The following is a 21590-nucleotide window of genomic DNA, read 5'->3' on the forward strand; positions in this document are numbered from 1 at the left end:
TATCCAATTGGCCATTTTTAACGTTGCGCATCCTTTAGAAAAGTATAAACACATACACTCCCATTTTATTATCTTGTTTTAGCTACCAAACCCACGGTGGAAAACCTAAAGACGGATTAGAAGACGTTGAAAGCGGAGGACCAGGCACCGTATTTCTGTACCACCTTTTTCACAACCACAGAACCTTAATGATTGATAATGACGGTCGTAAGGCTTTAAATAGACATATCAATTACACCAAGATCCACGAAGAGGGAGGAAAAGCATGGATAATGCCGGAGTCGGGAATTCACAGGTTTGCCGATAACATACACAAGTTTCATTTTGAAGAATTAAATATATATGGCAAGGCACATTTAGCTGTATGGCCCAGAGAATCTAACGACACAAGAAATACCTCCATCTTCTTTAAGTATATGATAGGTGATCGATCAGGTATGGTGCACATTGGGAACAGACAAGTTATGGACCTGTTTCGACCTGAAATAGACTTGCCTTTTAGTGCATACATCTATAGTGGTGGACACTTAGGGCTTGCACCTGTGACCACCATTCATGGTGTCGAGATCATTATACGGGGAGTCTTGGCTTATATAAAGAATATTACTTTGCATCACAGAGGGCAGTTGTGGTTGCTGCATGGTGGAAGAACTTACTTGGCTCCTATCCACAAGTACGAATTTGAAACGGTCCGTGTTCAAGATACAGCGGTAATACACGGTGTAACATCGCCAATCATTGATCCAGGTATTTCCTTCTACACCCGCGCCGTGTTTATCGAAGGAGGCGGGTTAATACGCGCTACACGCCTGACTTTTGTTACGGAGAATATAACAATTGACGATGGAGGTTCATTAATTGCTGATGGTCTTGGATACAACACTTCTCATGGTTATCAAGGTTACGGTCTTTTCGGGAAGGTTAATCCTGGTCATGGTAAAGACTCTGATTATGGCGGCTCTGGTGCAGGTCATGGTGGAAGTGGAGGCAGGGGATCATTATCTGGTGGATCACCATTGGTTGGGTTTGCGTATGGAGACCTTTATGAACCTGCCATGTTTGGAAGTGCAGGGGGAACAGGCAATGGTGGTGGAGGCAATGGCGGAGGAATGCTTTGGATGAACGTCACAAATGTTATTGATATCGATGGACTTGTGACATCCCATGGCGAGGCAGGCAGTAATCAAGCTGGTGGTGGTAGCGGAGGAAGCATATGGATGTACTGTAAGACAATAAAAGGTTACGGAAAAATAACTGCCAATGGAGGAAACGGTTCGATGTCAGGATCGTATTCCGGCGGAGGAGGTGCAGGTGGAAGAATCGCTATCTACTTCCAAGAAAATAAAACGTCGACATATTTCATCTACGAGGCACGAGGAGGTTCTGCTTTTGGTTGCGAGTTTGGTAAGGAACATCTATGCAAGGCAGAAGCCGGTGGACCTGGTACCGTATTTTTATATCACATGATTCATACCCACCGAACTTTACTGATACATAATGGAGGTCAAAAACCACTCGTGTCTGCCATAAATGATTTTAATGACTTGTCACGTGATGGATGTCGCGCTTGGCTCCTGCCTCAGTCTGCGACTCATCACTTTGCAAAAGGGCAAGGCGACTTCCACTTTGAAGAGCTTCAAATTTACGGTGGAGGACATCTAGCCGTCCTGACTGAACCAGTGGGTAAAAATGCAACCTTATTTTTCAACTACATGATCGGTGATCGAACTGGAACTTTACACGTCTCTACGAATCAAACCATGGATCTACAAAGACCTGAGATAGATCTTCCATTCAGCGTCCATGTTTACGACAAAGGATTCTTAGGTTTAGCACCCGTGACTGTGGTACATGGTGTCACGATCTACGTCACAGGGACTGTGGCATACATTATGAATATGACCCTTCATCACGGAGGGACATTTTGGATCAATGATGGAGGAAGAACAGCAGGGAATCCTAATAACACCTTTAGTTTTGAAAGTGTGAGAGTGCAAGACAAGGCTTTAATGCGAGCACTGACATCTCCGGTCGAACACCATGGTACTGTGTTCAAAGTCAGGTCACTGTTCATTGAAGGAGGTGGTGTTATATGGGCAACCCGGTTTTTAGTTTTGGCCGAAAATATCACCATCGATGACGGTGGTTTATTGAATGCTAACGGGGTGGGCTACAACAATTCTCATCCAACATCAAACATGGGACTCCATGGGATTGTCAATGTGGGAATCGGCCAAACGTCAAGTAGTGGTTCGTCAGGAGGTGGTCATGGTGGTCGAGGAGGGCGAGGCGCTGATGCTCAAGTCGTAGGTAAAGCTTATGGCGATTTATACGAGCCAGTGCGATTTGGTAGTAGTGGAGGAGGAATCAAAGCTGGCTCCGGTGGAGGAGTTATCTGGTTCAATGTAACAAATATTATCCAAATAGATGGACAGGTTAGCGCAGATGGTGCCAACGGAATGGATGCTTACAGTGGAGGTGGAAGTGGAGGAAGTATCTGGATGCATAGTTACATTATCAAAGGAAGAGGAAACATTACTGTTAATGGTGGTGGAGGAGGAACGCATGCTGGTGGAGGTGCTGGAGGTCGGATCGCGGTCTACTTTACGAAAAACACAACATTCATCGGGAAATTCCACTCTCGTGGAGGGGCAAAAGGTAGTGGTTTTAATACTGAAGCTGGAGGACCTGGTACATCCTTCCTTTATCACATGGTCCACACACACAGAACTTTATTGATCGATAACGGAGGACAACATCCTATCAAAACCCGCATATCAGACTATTCGGACTTGGCGCAAGATGGAGGACGCGCTTGGATTCTACCTGAATCAGGCCTTCATGATTTCGCTAACGAATCCCATGCTTTTCATTTTGAAGAACTTCAAGTTTACGGAGGAGCGCATCTTGCAGTCGAAACTAACCCAGTTAATAGAAAAGTGTCGATGTTCTTTAAGTACATGATTGGTGATCGTACTGGGTATATTCACATTGGACGGAATCAAAAAATAGACCTTAAAAGACATTTCCTGGACATACCCTTCAGTGCTTACATTTACGAGGGAGGATATTTGGGTCTTGCTCCAATATCAGAAATGAACAAGATAGCAGTGCACGTGGAAGGAAAGCTTGACCACATCACGAATCTTACGATATTGAATGGCGGAATTCTTCATTGTTACCAAACAGGATCCACGGCTGTCGAGCCGAGGCGTCGTTTTGCTTTTAACGAAACTGTCCGCATCATGGCTGATTCTAAAATTGAGACTCACAGTCCCAATGCACATCCTAAGCCGTTTTCTTTGGACTCGAAGATTCTTCTTGTTGAAGGCGGCTCTAAAATAAACACATTTAACATGGATATCTATGCTGTTAATCTAACCGTTGATGATGGAGGCTTCATTGATGCCAGCGATGGTGGATATTTAGCTTTACAAGGTCCTGGAAATGTCAGTACTTTTAAGTGGAAAAATAACGGTGCTGGTCATGGTGGGACAGGAGGGAGAGGAACCTGTGACAGTCCAGATACCTGCCGCTTGCGCAAAGGTTTGCCGTATGGGAATCTTTTCTACCCACAGGAATTTGGTAGTGGTGGAGATGGACCAAGTGGTGGAAAGGGTGGAGGAAAACTAAGGATAAATGTAACTGATACTCTCCAGGTTAGTTAGAGAAGTTTGTTTAGTATGGCAGCATGTTGAGTTATTTAAAGCAGTGTAATGGTTTTACAAACAATTTTTAAGAGAATAATTTTGTTGATGGATTTAAAGCATGTCGATGAGCTGTAAACGTGCCATTTTGTTATCTTAGTTTGCTAAGCAGTGTGAAAATCTTCAACAGGTCGATGGACAAGTGATTGCTAACAGTCATGACGTCACGTCAAGCAACGGAGGTGGAAGTGGTGGTAGTATCCTCATCTTCACGCATGCTCTCTCTGGTAGTCACACTGGTGCTATCCAAGCATTAGGAGGGACAGGAAACGCAGGTTCTGGTGGAGGCTCGGGCGGTCGGGTAGCTGCGTACTATAGTAATAAATACACCCATCATCCCTACAGGGGTACCTTTGATGTCTATGGAGGCAGAGGGATATCAGGTGCAGAAGCTGGGGCATCTGGTACTGTGTTCCTCAAACACACTGAGACAGGTCATTCTATCTTAAAAGTCAACAACAATGGGCAGAAATCTCTTTCAGATGTAATACCAAATGAAGGCGAGAGGTTGGAATTATCTGGAGGGAGAGTCGGCCGCTCACAGAGTTACACGTCACTAAATGGCGTGACTGTCACGACAAATTGCGCAATAGCTGACTGTGCTAGGGCCCATCATGTGTGTAATCTTTGTCCAGCGTTTTCGCTTGGGCACCTGTTTCAACAAACTTATTCTTCTGATCGATGTGATGCATTCGTCTCAAAATGTTCATCTGCCAACCTGGTGTTTGACTTGAAAAGTTTGATGTTTATCAACCACATTCGTGTTTATCCATCATGCAACTATCCTTCAAATTTCCAGGTGAGGTTAACTTACATGTAAGACAAGTAATACGACCAGCACTCAGTATACACCTATTTAAAAAAACGTCGGTCGGAGATCTGAAACGGGCAATCTCAGACGAAAAGGAGTTTTTGTACTTTTATGTTTTCTGACTGAAATACGAGAAATCACATTTCTTACTCAAAGGTCATCCTTCATATTCCAATCTAAAATGAAACTACTTTGATGGGCTTTAAAGATTGAGATCTCAGATTTTATTTTTTCGACTTACAACGTTTTTTGAAATAGGTGTATAACTTAGATATAAATAGCGATAATGATAGCGATAAAGTGATAGTGATATAGTGATAGTCTTTAGAGAAAAATATAAAACAGTTTTTCGTGTTTGATACTCTGGTCTAAACACGCGGGATGCTGAGTCAGAGCACTAAAGAAGCGTACAGTAGGAAACCACGACGCGAAATAACATAACAATCTTTTTTTCATGTATATGTTTTTAAGGTTACAACAAACGATGGGCAAGGATCTCTTTCAGTCACAAATGGTGTTGTGACGATGAGCAATGGATGTAAACAAGGCTCCTTTGTAGAACTACCAGTTCTTAGAAATGCCAAAACCATCACTTTTACCCTCAGTCACGCCATTAATCAGCTTCATGTCGCAATGTCTGAAATCGAAATCTTCGTGAAAGGAAGCGGTGTATCAGACAGGTAGGCGACTTCCCATTTCTATTGGACAGGGAAGGTATTATTTCTCCTGCTTGTAGAGGTCTTTTGTCCTTCGAGCCACCCTATGAGCCCAACGGAGGAAATAAGAATCACCGCTGCTCGCTGGGTAGGTTGCACAAAGAGTGGATAGCGCTATCCGTTGTATAAATTACTATTCAGTGGATAAAGTGATGCGGTTATATACCCAATAAATTTATCCACTGAAGAAATAGAATTTATCCAACTTAAAGTGCTATCCACTCTTCGTGCAACTCAGTTGGAGCTAGAGAAATAACCCGAAATTGGCGGGCCGGACTTTGGATTTTTACTTAATGAGAGAAACTAGAGACGAGGTGTGCATCTTCCTTACCATTTTCACTCTTGTTTTTCATTTCCTTAAGAGTTACTTGAACCCCTAAAAGTTGGCTGCAGAGGGAACTATTGCAACACTTAAAAAAGTTTCAATAACAACAGTAACACGAGAACATCTTCAAAGAGCCAGTTTAAAAAACGATGACAGCAACAACATTAGGAAAATTAATACCGAATATAGAAACAAAAATGTCAAAACATCAAAAAATATAGCCTTTAGTAAAACATTTATATGTTTTAATATTTATATATTTTTATTATGTATTTTGGTTTTCCATAGGTACCAGTATCGTCAGTTCGATGGTGCCAAAACTTGGATTGAACCAGCATCAGGTACCAACAAGTACACCTTCAACGAGGTCCACATTCATGGTTCAGCACAGCTGGCCATTAAGCCTAGAACATCCTTGACTTCTGGAGTCACATTCAAAGCTGATCGGGTTTATGGTGATAAAAGTGGATTCCTGCATGTTGGATACAACCAAGATTTCGAAATTAAAGTCACTGATCCTGATATTCCATTCGGTCTTCGTGTTTACGAAAATGGAAGCATAGAAATGCCAAAACGAGCCTTCTTGCAACAGGTCAACGTTAGATCGTCAGGAAAGGTAAGGTTTGCATAAAACCTGTCTTAGATACTCAATCATTTATTGTCCTCTTTTTCATTTTCTTGGCTCGATGATGGCGTTTTGCAATGACCTCGTTATAATGAACTCATTCAATTGTTGTTATTCAAAAGCTCATAGCTTATTTAGTTTAAGGTTTTTATCGACCAAACCACTCGATCTAACTATGGGCTTTATTTTTAAAACTTTTTAAATCAATATTCTTCTCAAAACAAGCTTATCTAGAAAATGGTTAGGTGTAAATGAGCGGGAAGAACTCGGAAGGTGAAGGGGGTGGTGGGGGGAGGGGGGGGGGGGTGAGTAGGGGTACTTGTTACGTGTCCTACATCATAGATGGCTATGTTATACAATTCATGGTGTCTAATTGAAGCACACCCTTTTTTCTTTGCATGTTTTAAGATCTCGGGCATCCAGGATCTTTTCGTGTACGATGGAGGGTCGTTTTATTCGGATTCGAACTCTAGTCTTGGTCAGAATACATCTGCAGGCGAGTACGAGTTATCAACTCTGCATGTACAGAACGAGGGGACGTTTGAGCTGTTTTCCACAAATAAAAACCTGAACAGTCGACTTAGTACCACAAATCTGACGGTAAGGAATGTATGAATGCATCTACTTATAGGAGACAAATTAATACAGTGTGTATATGGGGGCAGCGCAAAAGACGGAGATCAAAAATTCATTGGTGAAAGTTATTCATTAGTGACAGTCCCAGACATGTCAAGACACTAGAACTGACACTTTTGTCAATTTTGCATTTTTAGATCTACGGTGGCGGTCATTTCAAATCTAACAACCGACTGAACATCACTGCATATCATTTGCTAGCCATCTACTCAGGGGGCAAATTAAGTCATAACCACGCTGGGTATCAAACCAAACAGGGACGGACTGGTAGCGAGTCTGAACCATCAGAGGGTCCCGGTCAAGGGACTGGTAACATTAGAGGAGCTAGTGGCGCAGGGCATGCTGGGAATGGCGGAAGAGGTTCTTTATCAAACCGTGCTGGTGCATTCTATGGGTCGTTAATCCAGCCATGGGAGTATGGTAGTGTTGGTGGATATGGGAATCATTATGGTAGGTTGACTTCTGATAGCGAAAAAGAGAAATCCTAGTACACATGAAAATTGATTCCATAATCAAATTTGAAATGACCAAGTGATTAAACTTCAAGAAATTTATTATGCCAATCCCACTTTTTTCACATTTTGACATTTTAAATACCCTTGTGGAAATGTGTAAAATGCTATATAGGTGTAATTGGCTCATGACGAGGGGGTCGTGGGTAATATCGTGTTGTACGGGAATTGTCAGGGGGATTCTATTCAAATCTAAATTTCGGTATGCAAATTCATTCGGCTAGTAGTTGTGTCTGGCATATATTATACTAAATGAAGCGATAATGAAGCATCGTTTTAAATATGACAAAAATTGGAAAGCATCCCAGCGAATTCACTTCGTTTTTTTCTAAGTGAACCAAAATCCTCGAATAATCCACTCGTGTGTTCGGAAACCTATACGCACTTGGTTAACCCGTACACCACAATGCTACCGGGTCGTGGGTTAGCATATCAATAGCTCCATTTTTAACTTTTTTTTTTAATGTCCATTTTATTCAAAGTTTGAAATACAAAAATATTTCACAAATCAAGAGAAAACATTGTGATGTGATATCGTGTTTTTGACTATCACTTTTCTTTAAAGGAACCTTATACTACGGTGATTATCGCAGCAGCACGACCAGCTCAGGTCGAAACACCATCACTCGTGGCGGACTTGGTGGACGAGGAGGAGGAGCTCTCAAGATAGAAAGCCGTCATTTTGTTCTTGATGGACAGCTGTCAGCAGATGCCGAAGATGGCGCATCTCGGAGTACTGCTGGTGGTGGAAGCGGTGGCAGCTTGTGGGTTAACTGCCACGATCTAAGCGGATATGGAAAGTAAGGAAATAGAGATGCGATTAATGATAATGATAATGATGAGAGGTTCTATAGATTATATAGCGCATTTAAACAACGTCTCAATGCGCTTTACATTTATGACCAGTGGAGGACTTTTCGTGATGCATATTAAGGCGCTATTTAGCAGCCGTGATTGCGCAGATTTCTTGTCTTATATTCAAACCGCGCTTAGTAGAAACCCTGCTGTCATGGACACTTTCATTGTTATGACGGAACATTTCATCCGATCCCCTTTAGTTCGTCCCTCTTGAAACGACTTCTCTGGCTTTTAATACACATTTTCTGGTCCCGTGTAGTAATATATTTAATACCTTCCAACTGTTTGGTTCAAAAGCGGGTGCGATTCTTTCATCAGGTTTAGCCCTATTCCCTGTGAACAATTTATGAATAGGCTTTCTATTCGTATTTTTCAGAATCTCTGCAAATGGTGGCAAGGGCTCGCCTAATGGCGGCGGCGGCTCAGGAGGACGGATAGCCATATTCCACACCTACATGATCAACTTTAACGGCACTTTATCAGCTAAAGGTGGAGACAGTAATATTGAAGCGGGAGCTTCTGGAACTATTTATCTGGAGAGAAGAAACTCCACTAATATCGAATACCGAGTGTTGAAGATAAATAACTATAAGTTGGCTTATCCACTTGCTGTCGATAGACAAGGAAAACTACGACATCTGTTGAAAGGAATCTATCACGATATAAGGTATTTAATATTCTAGCTAGTCACAAACCGGATCTATTGATAATTGCATGTGTGTTTTGATCGTATCTTGGGCGTAAACGCGTGGATCTGGGTTAAAACAGCTTAATCCCATGCATACTTATGTACATTTTATTCACATTAGGCCATTTGCAAGGAGCAGTCACGTGCTGACATTAGTAATCCAGCAAAAGTTTTATTTTCTTTGCCATCCAGTAACAGTTATGTGATTTTGTCCCGCTAATGGCATATTGTGCTGCATCAAGAAAGCATATTTAAAACGGATTATTGTCTCCTTAATTTGAAAACGATGATAAAAAGGGGCGGCAATACGGTTCGTTATTTTAAGGAATTATACAAAGTAAGAGGTTTTTTACATAATTATATTTTAGTAAGGTTGGCGGTGTGACATGGCTCCATGAGTCGACGTCTTACACACTTGACGAGTTCCATCTCCATGGTAACGCCCACGTGGCAATCTATGGCAGAGCAACTCGAGATCAAGTCCACTTGAAGGCAAGGACTCTAGTTGGCGATCGTAGTGGTGTGCTTCATATAGGGAGGTATCAATACGTTGCATTTGATGATGTAGACATCTATTATCCAATAAACACACTTGTTTACTACGATGGAAGTCTACAGGTCCCCAGGCGCTTGTCACTTAGGTAAGTTCAGTTTAGTTTATTTATTCATAAGTATTTAGGAACTGTGCAAACATCAATTCCAAGGAGATGCAACAATAGCACCTAAAGTCCCTGTTTCAAGTTTTGCATGTGCCTCGCCATGTTGATAGCCAGATTGGTAACGTAAACATATGCGCAAGCAAAGAATTGTAATTTAATGAAGCTGTTAATACAAATAAGAAAGCAAAATTTTTAGGAATACAACAGAGGCCTGATGTTGATTGTATTTTTTTTTTGATCGACGAAAATTACCTGCTGGTGCTTTGTGAGGCAGAAGCTATGACGAATTTCCAAAGATCGGGAAAATTTATTTAGCCCACAGCCTCTAATATTATAAGCCCCCTTGTAGTAAGCCCCCAGCCCAAAAGCACTGAAATAAAAGAATAAGCCCCGGGGACGTAATAGAAGAAATACGGTATTTGAAAGAAAAGTAACACTTTTGAAAGTCGGAATTGAACATTTTTCAATTTCAGTGATGTTTCTGTATTAACGACTTTCCTCTAGGGATGTTTACATGGAGGTAAATGGTACTCTTTCTCATGCTGATGACTACACGATTGATCGTAACGGTAAACTTTACCTTTGGTCTGGCGGGAAATCTGTACACGAAGAGACAGGTCACTTCCGGTTCATTAACATATCCATACGATCCCGTGGTGAACTAATATCCACTGGCCTTCCACCTGGAAATTTAACACGTGTTACTATAAATGTAACAAGATTAGTGGTGAACGGTGGTGGAATGTTAACTGCTAATGACCTGAGGATTGAAGCAGTGAACATCACTGTCGATGTTGCAGGTTTGTTATCCTATTTACTCATCCATCCATCCATCCATCCATCCATCCATCCCATCCCATCCCATGCCCATCCCATGCCATCCCATCCCATCCCATGCCATCCCATGCCATCCCATGCCATCCCATCCCATCCATCCATCCATCCATCCATCCATCCATTAAATAATTAATTAACTCTTAAATCTATATCTTATAAACTATAATTTCGATTCATAGGTGAAATATCGGCTGACGCCAGAGGATGGGGTCCCGCACAAGGTCCTGGAGCGGGTATTCCATACACGCCGTACAACGGTGGGTCCGGGGGTGGTAGTCACGGAGGACGTGGTGGTAGAGCAGATAAAATTTTGCTGTCATCAAAGGCATATGGCACCATCTATTATCCTGAGACATATGGAAGCGGAGGAGGAAATGGTGGCAGTGGAGGAGGAACGCTTATCCTTGATGTTACCGAGATGTTTAGATTAGAGGGGCGTGTCCATTCAAATGGAGAACGCGCAAGTGGCGGAGGTGGTGCAGGAGGTAGCATTATCGTGCGCACGCTTGACTTGGACGGAGAGGGGTCACTTGAGGTGAACGGAGGCGATGGAGAAGGAAGTAGTAGTGGCGGTGGTGGTGGTAGAATTGCTGTGTACTATACAGGGAACAGTACCTACATTGGATCTTACCAGGCTTACGGTGGTTCCAGCTCGGCTGAAAAGGGTGGTTGTGGTACGGTGTATATAGAAGACCGGGCGAATCTTTCTAATCCTTATCGAACTCTTCAAATCAATAATGGAATATCAAAAACTGGAAGACTGTCGGTGGAAAAGACAAGAGAGCTCATTCTAGCAGGAAATAGCTTGTATCCTACAACTGTGCCAACCTATCAGTCACCCTCAGGAGTAACTTTATCGACTTCAGACACACCACCTGACGTTCTGATAAACAAAAAATTGTATTATGATTTACGTAATCTTGGATACCTCCTCACCAGCACCAGTAGCTACTACAAAAGCTTAGTTCGCTCTCCTGTTATTACCTATCAGTTCCCTGCACCTCTCTTTTTGGATCACTTGCTTATTTACCCAACTTGTGAGGCCAATTACATGACAGATCATTTTATTCGTGTTTTCCTTCAAAACCAAGTCGTGGAGCAATCACGAGCCTGGGTTGACACATCTGACTGCCTACGAGGCCAACCAGAAAGAATGAACGTCCAGCGTACAGTAGATAAGGTATATAGGAATTGTAAAATCGCTATCAACATTCAACTTTAAAATTCAAAAGAAAAAATGGGGCTCTATGAGACGAAATTTTTAAATTTCTCCTATTCCTTTTTTTAGTGCAATTTCTCATTATGGGGAATGAGAGCAATATAAAAATGCAAGTTATCATATGAGTCGTACCATCCTGCTCGCGCGCTATATTTATGATCAATTTTGGCAGAATTTTTAAGGCTGTTTTTTTTTTTTTTTTTGAAAAATTGGTTCATGTGACAAAATACTTCTTGACTGAGTTATGGCGTGCCGGACGGGAAAATATTTGTCTCTTGGAAATTTGAACGGGGCGAGCTGTGCTCGGTCCGTACGGCATGACCACGAGCTAAATATTTTCCCGTCTGGCCTTGCCACTCAGTCAAGAAGTATATAGTATCTATTCTTACCCTAGCAGGCTTCAACATACCCTAAAGCCTTAGAAAAGCTTTTGCCAGAGTTAGACTCTTAAAAAAGCTTTTGTCAAAGGTCAAAGAAAAATCTCAGGGATTTTAAATTTGAAAACGACGTTTTAAGCATTTTGTGGAAGTTCAGAAGAGAGTAACCTTATGGAATCATGATGTACCAGTAGAAATTGTTCTAAACTTGTGTTTCTTTAAGTCAGTGAAAAGTAGGATTTGGTCAGGGAAAAATCAAGGAATTTTGTTCTACGAAGTGTGTTGGAATCTAGTTATATGTTAATTAACTAAATTAATTCTTTTTTGTTTTTAAGGTAACAATTAGCCTTCAAAAGCATGCAAGCTCGACCTATTCATCTCTGTTCTTGGTGAGGCTTTTTATTGCTGAGGACCCAACATCAGTAGAACAAAATCCCTACTGCACGGCTCCAGCAACAACATGGATAGTCGGGAAAGACGAAAGTACCACGAACTTCGTGTTTGATGAGGTTTGTTTTAATATATATTCTATCTATGTATTGCATCCACCATCCATGATTATAAAAAAATCCCTTAACAGAATGATAGGCATAAGGTAGGGTTGCTTTTTAGTAGCGTTTTCCATAAATCGCCTTTCGCTGCGTTTTTCTCATTTCTGCTGACATTTTCAAAGGAATGTCTGGCAGCAATTGGCATTTTGCCTTTGACCCTAGTTACAGTTAAGAGAATAATAATAAAAATAAAAATCACACCACATGGATGATACAACGAAAGACATGGCCGCAGACATGTTGGATGATAAACTTGTATTTTGTTTTGATAGCATGGCATAGCTCCAACATGACAGTTGTGTTGTACTCACACTATTGGGTACATGAAAGCTTATAGAAAATAGGAGGGATTGAATATGACGAGATTATAGTATGAAGTTTTAAATTATTAATTATTAACTTTACTCATGTCTTAGCTTCTTATTGGTGGGGGCGCAAGTTTAGGTCTCAGTGGTAGAGACCTTTCAGTTCAAGCTTCCAAGATAACAGGGGACTCATTCGGTCTAATGACAGTTCGCCAGACACAGCGCGTATACTTCAAAGGTGAAGAACAACATCTGCCTTTCTCCTTCCTTAGCCAGAAAAATTCCAGTGTTGGTCTTCCCCGTTTAATGACATGCCGTGATATTGAAGTCATCATGAAAGGCACAATGGAACGAATGCAAAATTTAACTGTCGGACCAAGCTGTCGATTTGTTATTAAAGACTCGACGGAGACGGAGTTCAATCTAGGCCAAGTGGTCGTACAGACATCTGGGTATCTAGCTGTTGAAAGGAACGATCAGAAGCATGTAACGATGTTAGGGGAAACCCTTGACATTCGTGGAGGAGGAAAGGTAACTTGCCTTGGATTCTTTTTGTGAGTAAATAATTTCAAATTACAATTTTATAAATTTATTTAGTTTTTCAGGGGTTGATTAGGTTTTCTGTCTCTTTTTTATCGAAATGTTAAAAATACGACATTGACAATGCTTGGGTATTAAGTTGAGCTTTTCAGTTAATTTATTCGTTTGTTCCTGTTCCCGTACTTGGCTGTCCACCTACCAACGTGCATCAATTTTTTTCCCGCCTAATGAAGACCAAAACCTTTTTTTTCAACTTAGATTGAGGCCAGCAGTCTTACAATAGACTACAAGAATATTACAGTTGAACCATTTGCGGTCCTATCAGGAGATGGCCTTGGTATACAAGAGGGGAGCTATGGCAACGGCCATGCCCATCGTTATGGGTCATCAGGTGGCGGTCACGGGGGGACTGGAGGCCAAGGATCTAACCAGCCTCGGGTTGGTGTTCCATACGGAAACTACAAAATTCCCACGCTTTTGGGTAGTAATGGAGGTTCCGGCGTCTTCCCTTTCATTGGTGGACAAGGAGGAGGAAGACTAAAAATAATAGCGCACGATACCTTAAACATCGACGGCACAATTTCATCCCGCGGGTCTTCAGGCTTATACACGCGTAGCGGGGGTGGAAGTGGCGGAAGTGTTTTAATTTATGCATCTCGTATCCATGGGGATGGTGACGTCGACGTATCAGGAGGCGATGGTAATCATGTGACTTCTTACTATGGCGGAGGAGGTGCAGCTGGGCGAATTGCTGTATATTACAGGGAAAACCATTTCCTTGGGAAGTATGTTGCAGTAGGTGGAGGTGGTCATTTTGAAGTTGGCGGTCCTGGAACAATTTTCTTGGATCATGTTCCAGGCGACAACGCAACGTACGGTCATGATCGAATGGATGAGGCAGCTCATGGCGACAGAATAAAACAGTTAGAAAATGAGCCGATCAATGGCACAAAGTGGATCCAAAACAGGTAATTCAATACAAATACTAGCTAGGGTGGTAATGTTTATTACAATAAAATCTATTTTAAGATATGAAACACTTGAACTGATGTCTCACCCGCCACTCCTGTGTAACGTAATGAAAACTCAAACCTGCCATATACCAATATAACAAGGACCTAATACTTATCCTTGGGGTACACCCCATTCAGCCTTAGTAAAATATTCCGGCTTTTTGACACTTTTTTTCTGTCTTTTCAGGACCCTGTATATTAACGCCTTAGACAGAAAACCTCGCCTTCCATCAGCTAATTTGAGCATGGCTTACAGTGACTTTTCTCTTCATGGCTCGGCTCGTGTATGGCTCACTCTTGAAGACAGTGCACAGGATTCTAATGAAAGTGATGTTGAATTGGATGAAATTCATTTATACGGAGGTGCCCAGGTAGCATTTATTAAGCCCAAAGCAACAAGGAATGCCATATACGTTGTGATAGGTATGTAATTATATCTGGAAATTATTTGCAATTATGACTGCTGTGTGCCGGAAACTGTTTGTCTACCCTTCTAACTAAGTAGCTAGCTTGCTGGAGAGACTAACTAAGCGGGTTAAGCATGCTGTCTGGCAAAGAGATTGGAAGAAACAAATATTGGATAATGAATTATTGAATTATAATATTGAAAATGAAGAAGCGACTGTATGTTGTATAAATAAGAAAGGAAGGAAAGAAACTCGAGACAGACAGAGAGAAAATATAAAAAGAAGGGGAAAAGTAAGATTTTTGAATAAGATTTTTTAGTAATATACGCAGGTTTCATTTAGCAGGTATGTTTTGGCACTCAGAGGCTGGATGGTTATTGCATGAAAATATTTCCCTTTTAAAATAACTTTTCTTGATTAACAAGGTAAAATGGAGGGTGATCGCAGTGGTAGGATCCATCTTGGTTTTAACCAGACATTCCTGTCACTACAGTCCCATCTACCCATGGACATGGTCATATACCAAGGAGGTTTGACCACCATGCAGGGAGAACTACGTGTTGCTGGCGTAACAGTCGAGGTTGATGGTGTATTACGAAGGTGTCAGAACATCACAGTAGTCGATGGAGGAGCAATACATATGCGAGAGATGTACAATACTAATGGTGTCCCTACAAGGGTAAATTGATAGTCCCAACATACTTAGGGTTTAACATTAAGGACACATTTGTCACAATGTGACAAAAATATTGCCCTTGAGACTTTTTATTGTTGTATATTTTTAATGTTGTGTCTTCACGTAATAAAGGATATTGTTATCTACTAAGGACATGAGGTTGCTGCTATTGCACATATTGTTTCTGATTTCTCGCTCTCTGATGCGGCGTCGAAGCGCTTTTGGAGCTTTTGGATCCGTTATCCCTGGAGACCGAGCATTAGGTTATTTTTATTTATTTTTTATTTATTTTGTTGAAAATGTTTTTCAGATCTTTCACTTCCAGTCCATAAGGATTAGAAACCAAGGCATAATGACTGTCACTAACCAGGAAAGAGTACGAGAATTCCGCGGCGAAAATATCCATGTGTTTGGAGGAGGAAAGTTATCAGCGGTCAATCTCCATGTACATGCGCAAAACATGACGGTTGACGCATTGGCTGTGGTTGAAGCGTCATTGACTGGACAGAACTTCGTCTACAAAGGTTTGTTAAAGGCATCGCAGTATCAGTGTTATCTTGCGTGGTCCATTGTAATTTTGACCTTAATGAATCATCATGAATACTGTTTCCTGCACTAATTAATCGAAGAACTAAACCAGGCTTTTCACTACCGTGACGCAATAGAACTTTTCGGCCTGGGCATAATGGTTTCCCATCAAATAGCCATTTCATTCCCTAGAATACCATTTCTTTGGTTAACGGTTTCGCATGAGAAGTTTCATGAAAACTCAAAAAAATAGCCCACTTCCGAAATATGCTTCGCTTGGCACGCACAAAGGTTTCAGTGTGACGCTTTGTGCATAATGCTCAGTGATTCGTGTCAGGAGAAAAGAATATATTTGATTTAGCAAGTAGCCTCGTCCGGAAACCTTTGTGCTAAGCTATTATTGTCAACAGAATGACACATGATTTGAAATAGGTAGTCCCAAGCCTAAAATGTCTGTTCCAATAGTTCTATTTTTTTTAGCTAACGTATAGACTTTTTTAGGTAAAGGTACGGGACCTGATTCTCCCGCATCAGGGACAAGCGGTGGAGGTGGTGGTGGACATGGTGGACGAGGAGGACGCGCTGCAAGCTCTCCGTACACAGGAGCATCTTATGGCTCATTCACTAACCCACTAGATTTCGGTAAGTTTCCCTTTTATAGCACTTTGGTTGGGTGCTTGATATTAACCATTCCTAAGTCGAGGATAAAGCTGGGTGTAGTTGGCATTGCAGTGCATTGTGGGGCTTTCTTAGAGGACGCAAAGAAATTTACAGCATTATAAACAATAACTGTTAAGATACTGAACATAACGATGATTAATTTACAAAGAGCAAGTAAAACTAATCATTATGGATGGTTAGCGTTTATGGGTGCATTGCTGGGGTACGCTACGCTGCCTCGAGCCCTGCGAGCACCATATGTCAATGAACTACTTCGATGATACGTCGGCCATCTTGGATCGCAAGGCATGGGGCATGGGGCGTCCAGGGGGGCAAATACATCTTTCTTACAGTAATGACGTCGATTGATATTAACTGCTCACTACAAGAGAATACAACAAATGTTAAATTAAGACGACACATCTTTACCCATAAAAGAAAGACAAGCACACGAAACTATATATTTTCTGTCTTCTTTGTTTTGTTTTGCCCCCATGTTGATGATGGCTGCCATATCGTCGAAGTATTCGATTGAGTTTGTTTGATGTGTTGTTCTCTCCCATATAACGAGGGTTTTCTCCGGTTACTCCGGTCTCTTCCGGTTTCTTTGGTAAAAATAACCATGTATGAGTTGAATGTTGTGTGCATAGAATAATGAATGTAGTGGTAGTTTGTGTGCACAAAAACGTTTTCCCAATTAGTGCGAAGTGCTAGAACGAAAAGTACGAATATAATTACTTTAATTGACCTTTATGATTGCTTTATTTATTCGTTAGGGAGTAGTGGTGGCTCTGCCTCAGGGGGTAGAGGTGGTGGAATATTTTTTCTCAACATTTCAAATACTATGGATATCGAAGGAACTATTCGTGTCAATGGTGGTAATGGTGGACCAGCCTCTGGTGGTGGTAGTGGTGGAAGTATTCTTATTAAAACTAATTATTTAGAGGGCAGTGGCGTCGCACAGGTAAAGCAGGAAATGTTAAACCTTAATGACTTTGAAGGTCAATAGTTTGCTGTCAAATACAAAAATAAATAAAACAACCACCCAGCCACCCCACAAACAAGCAAAAAAACAAAAACAAAAACAAAAAAACAAAAAAACAAAACAAAAAAAAACCAGACAGACTAACTCACAAACAAACAAACAAAAATACAAACAACAGACAGACAAACGATCAAAAAACAAACAAACAGACAAATAAAAAACAAACAGACAAACAAACGAAGAGAAAAAGAAAAGGAAAAAAAAAGAACAGAAAATATTTCTTTACTCATTACCATTCTTCTTTAGTACATGACGTCATACCTGCCATTTTTGTTGACTGAATTAACAAATGAATTGTCATATTTTTTGGTTAATTCAAGGGCGCCAGGACAGACGGATTGGGTTTTAAAAATATGTGTGATTGTTTCAGTTATTCGTAGATTTCTAATTGAATTGATATATGTTTGTTTCTAAATGGATACTAAATAGTGTTCACTTATCTTTCCATCCAACGGTCTTTCTGGTTCGAATCAGCCGTACGATATGAATATATTTACCACGTCCACCAACGGTCTTTCTGGGTTGAATCAGCCGTACGATATGAATATATTTACCACGTCCACCAACGGTCTTTCTGGTTTGAATCAGCTGTACGTACGCTCTGAGTATTTACCGCTGCACTATCCATGCCAAGCAGCGCCGGCGCCGCTTCGTTAGCGATTACTCACCTCTAATAAGTTAATCAAATTTACCTTCAGTACAGTAAAATAGACCGGGGTAGGAAAGCAAGAGCGGTTCTTTTGTGCTCTCGTCTGCTCGGATAATCCAATTATTTTGGCAGTACATAGGGCACTTTGTTTACTCAGCGATGATAGATATGACTTTGGCGAACGCAAAACGAAGCCCGAACCACGGTTCGTTCTTCGTAATACGACACTTTCTCGATGACAGACCCGTCCTCGAGAACAGGCCCGTCTGTGCCTCAGTGTAACGTACTTTTTGCAATAGCCGGTGAAGTAATCGCAAATAGATGATAGGAACAAATCAAATGGGAAATCGAAAGCAAACCCTGCTAGAGAAAAAGCCGTTTGTACTTAGACAGGAACCCACACAATATTAATCGACATGTAGAGAAAGTTAGATGACGATACGTATTTAACTATATCACAGATCATATATCACGTGTCGATCGGTTGGCTACAAGTGGGCCCAGATGGGGCATTTATTTTTTTGAGAATCTAAAAATATTTCGGGCATTTATTTTGTTATTGATTTTGAAGATATTTCAGGAACCCACTACCTTACCAATGACTATGACCCTACGAGCCGCACCATAACACACTTTGTAAATTGAACACAATGATCGTTGGCTAGCTTGACCTCGAGTGTCGTATTACGAAGAACGAACCGTGGTTCGGGCTTCGTTTTGCGTTCGCCAAAGTCATATCTATCATCGCTGAGTAAACAAAGTGCCCTATGTACTGCCAAAATAATTGGATTATCCGAGCAGACGAGAGCACAAAAGAACCGCTCTTGCTTTCCTACCCCGGTCTATTTTACTGTACTGAAGGTAAATTTGATTAACTTATTAGAGGTGAGTAATCGCTAACGAAGCGGCGCCGGCGCTGCTTGGCATGGATAGTGCAGCGGTAAATACTCAGAGCGTACGTACAGCTGATTCAAACCAGAAAGACCGTTGGTGGACGTGGTAAATATATTCATATCGTACGGCTGATTCAAACCAGAAAGACCGTTGGATGGAAAGATAAGTGAACACTATTTAGTATCCATTTAGAAACAAACATATATCAATTCAATTAGAAATCTACGAATAACTGAAACAATCACACATATTTTTAAAACCCAATCCGTCTGTCCTGGCGCCCTTGGTTAATTAACGTGTACGGGTGCGTTAATTATGTAATATATTGAAAGTAGAACTGTATATCAAAATAAACTTCATTGAATTACCAAGCACTCAAGTATCTAATATTGCACTTTGACTTTGTGGCTCGTGCGAGTTTTTTTTTTTTTTTTTTTTCTTCTCTGCTTTGTAACCACCTTTTTGCATTATTTAATGGTTGCACACAAAATTTCCGCCATTAATTAAATTTTTACTGCATTTGTTCGAAGGCAAATGGTGGCAATGGTTTTCGTGGTGGTGGTGGTGGATCTGGTGGTAGAATAGCTGTTTATTACAGACAAGGCCACTTTGATGGAACTTTACAAGCTTCTGGTGGTAATGGCCAAGCCGAATACGGAGCGGCTGGTACCGTGTTTGTTGAGAAAGGCGGGAACCTTAAGACAAGAGGAACAAGAACTCTAAATATAGATAACATGAAGAAGGCACCATCAAAAGGAAAAGTTAACCAGGTGAGACAACTGTGGCATGATGGCTGTCTTTGTTAAACGAACGAACGAACTTCTCCATAGTGCTCGTGCTTCTACCTACAATTACTGTATTACTTTCTGTGAAGACGGAAAAGGCTTGTCTGTTTCTTAAATTTGATATCTCACCGCTCAATCTTTTTTTCAGATCGAGAAGCTGAACCTTGACGACTCGGGAATTAGTAATATCGATAACACTCTGAAGTACATTTCCATAAATGGCATAGTTGCTACTTCGTCTCTGTCAAGTAATGCAGTGTCCAACCTTTTTAACACTAGCACACCGTTCGTAATAAGTAACCGTGACGTGGCATATGTTACAATAGATTTGCCCAGACCAACCTATGTTCATCATATTCGAATATACCCGGTGAGAATTACGAATTTTATAATACATTCGACAAAATTACTCGATTCTGATTGGACAAGAGGAGTACAATTAAATCCCAAATTGTACTCTGTAGAGTCCCAATTAAGTTGCTCAATTTTGTTGAGCAGAACATAAGTATAGACAAGTATTAGTAAAGAATAGCACCTATGAAACAATCGAAAACAAAAGGAATAGATGTTATTTAGCTTTTGTGTAATTTCATGGATATATCTTTGTTTGTGAAAACACTAGACTGATGTATGTGATTTAATAAGATGATTTCCGGTAAGAAAACATCGCACTTTAGACTGCAAGCTAAGTCCCTCTATTTCCCTTGGTCACCGTCCGTCTGTCTGTCCGTGTCGATTCGTCGAGGAAGATTGGTTGGGAGTCAAAAGTCCCTGGGGAAGGGGGCTGGGAGGGAGGGACGAAAGGAAAATATCGTAACCAATCTTCCTCGACCAATCGCGGCACGGACAGACAGACGGACGGACGGGTGACCAAGGGAAATAGAGGGACTTAGCTCTCAGTCTAGTCACACTTCTCTTGACTTGACTTCTTTTTACTTCTTTTCTTTTTAGTATTGTATTGACGGATACAGAGTCCAATACTCTCTCAAATCTCGACGTCCTCAAGAGAAGAATCTGCAGTTACATGGTCAGCGTTGGTTTTCTGGCTGCTTCGATACTGGGATATATCATGACATTGACATAAGCGAAACAATCAATCAACTTCTATTAACTCTGACAAGGCTTAAGACGCACATTGCATTGAGTTTACTTGAAATCTATATTGGACAAGACGATCCATCAAATTTTGTTAGCAGTAACTTGGAACAAGACGCCTCTCGCACGTGGTTGGTATTTGATGATGTAAACCCATCGTACTTTGAAATCGATAGTCTTGATATTCGTGGAGATGCCCACCTCGGGTTGCAGAATGATAATGCCGACGTTAGCTTGTTGGTTAAGGAATATAAGGGTGACTCGAGTGGAACTTTTCATGTTGGACGAAGTCAATCAGTTAACTTTACTCTCAGTATCAGTTCGGTTATTCCCTTCAGTCTTCGTGCATATCAGGTGAGTTATTAATGATAGTTAAATACAGTAGTGAACTCCGCAGCCGTCACTAGCTTCGGTCCCAGATCATCACGTTCCCTCTCCTATAGATATAGAGGAGTGAAATGAAAACCAGTCT

At 41.1% G+C, this 21590-nt stretch overlaps 1 protein-coding gene across 1 annotated transcript in view; it reads left to right on the forward strand.

Annotated features, from left to right (window-relative positions):
- Window positions 1-21590, forward strand: part of LOC116298030 (uncharacterized) — a 116754-nt gene that overhangs the window by 26716 nt on the left and 68448 nt on the right. Inside the window, exons 23-44 of the mRNA XM_089031668.1 lie at window positions 83-3659; window positions 3838-4506; window positions 4990-5198; window positions 5848-6175; window positions 6593-6784; window positions 6958-7270; window positions 7898-8132; window positions 8567-8857; window positions 9247-9519; window positions 10042-10337; window positions 10554-11554; window positions 12306-12479; window positions 12938-13357; window positions 13625-14334; window positions 14567-14802; window positions 15212-15465; window positions 15773-15986; window positions 16492-16632; window positions 17427-17614; window positions 19769-20008; window positions 20172-20393; window positions 20975-21472. Of these exons, the coding sequence (XP_088887794.1) occupies window positions 83-3659; window positions 3838-4506; window positions 4990-5198; window positions 5848-6175; window positions 6593-6784; window positions 6958-7270; window positions 7898-8132; window positions 8567-8857; window positions 9247-9519; window positions 10042-10337; window positions 10554-11554; window positions 12306-12479; window positions 12938-13357; window positions 13625-14334; window positions 14567-14802; window positions 15212-15465; window positions 15773-15986; window positions 16492-16632; window positions 17427-17614; window positions 19769-20008; window positions 20172-20393; window positions 20975-21472 (10681 nt within the window). The remainder of the gene's footprint in view (window positions 1-82; window positions 3660-3837; window positions 4507-4989; window positions 5199-5847; window positions 6176-6592; window positions 6785-6957; window positions 7271-7897; window positions 8133-8566; window positions 8858-9246; window positions 9520-10041; window positions 10338-10553; window positions 11555-12305; window positions 12480-12937; window positions 13358-13624; window positions 14335-14566; window positions 14803-15211; window positions 15466-15772; window positions 15987-16491; window positions 16633-17426; window positions 17615-19768; window positions 20009-20171; window positions 20394-20974; window positions 21473-21590) is intronic.

The sequence above is a fragment of the Actinia tenebrosa genome, unplaced genomic scaffold, assembly GCF_029948245.1.
Source record: "Actinia tenebrosa isolate PJP-AT-01 unplaced genomic scaffold, QUT_ActTen_1.0 PGA_scaffold17__23_contigs__length_9995812, whole genome shotgun sequence".
In the NCBI taxonomy this organism is placed as follows: domain Eukaryota; kingdom Metazoa; phylum Cnidaria; class Anthozoa; order Actiniaria; family Actiniidae; genus Actinia; species Actinia tenebrosa.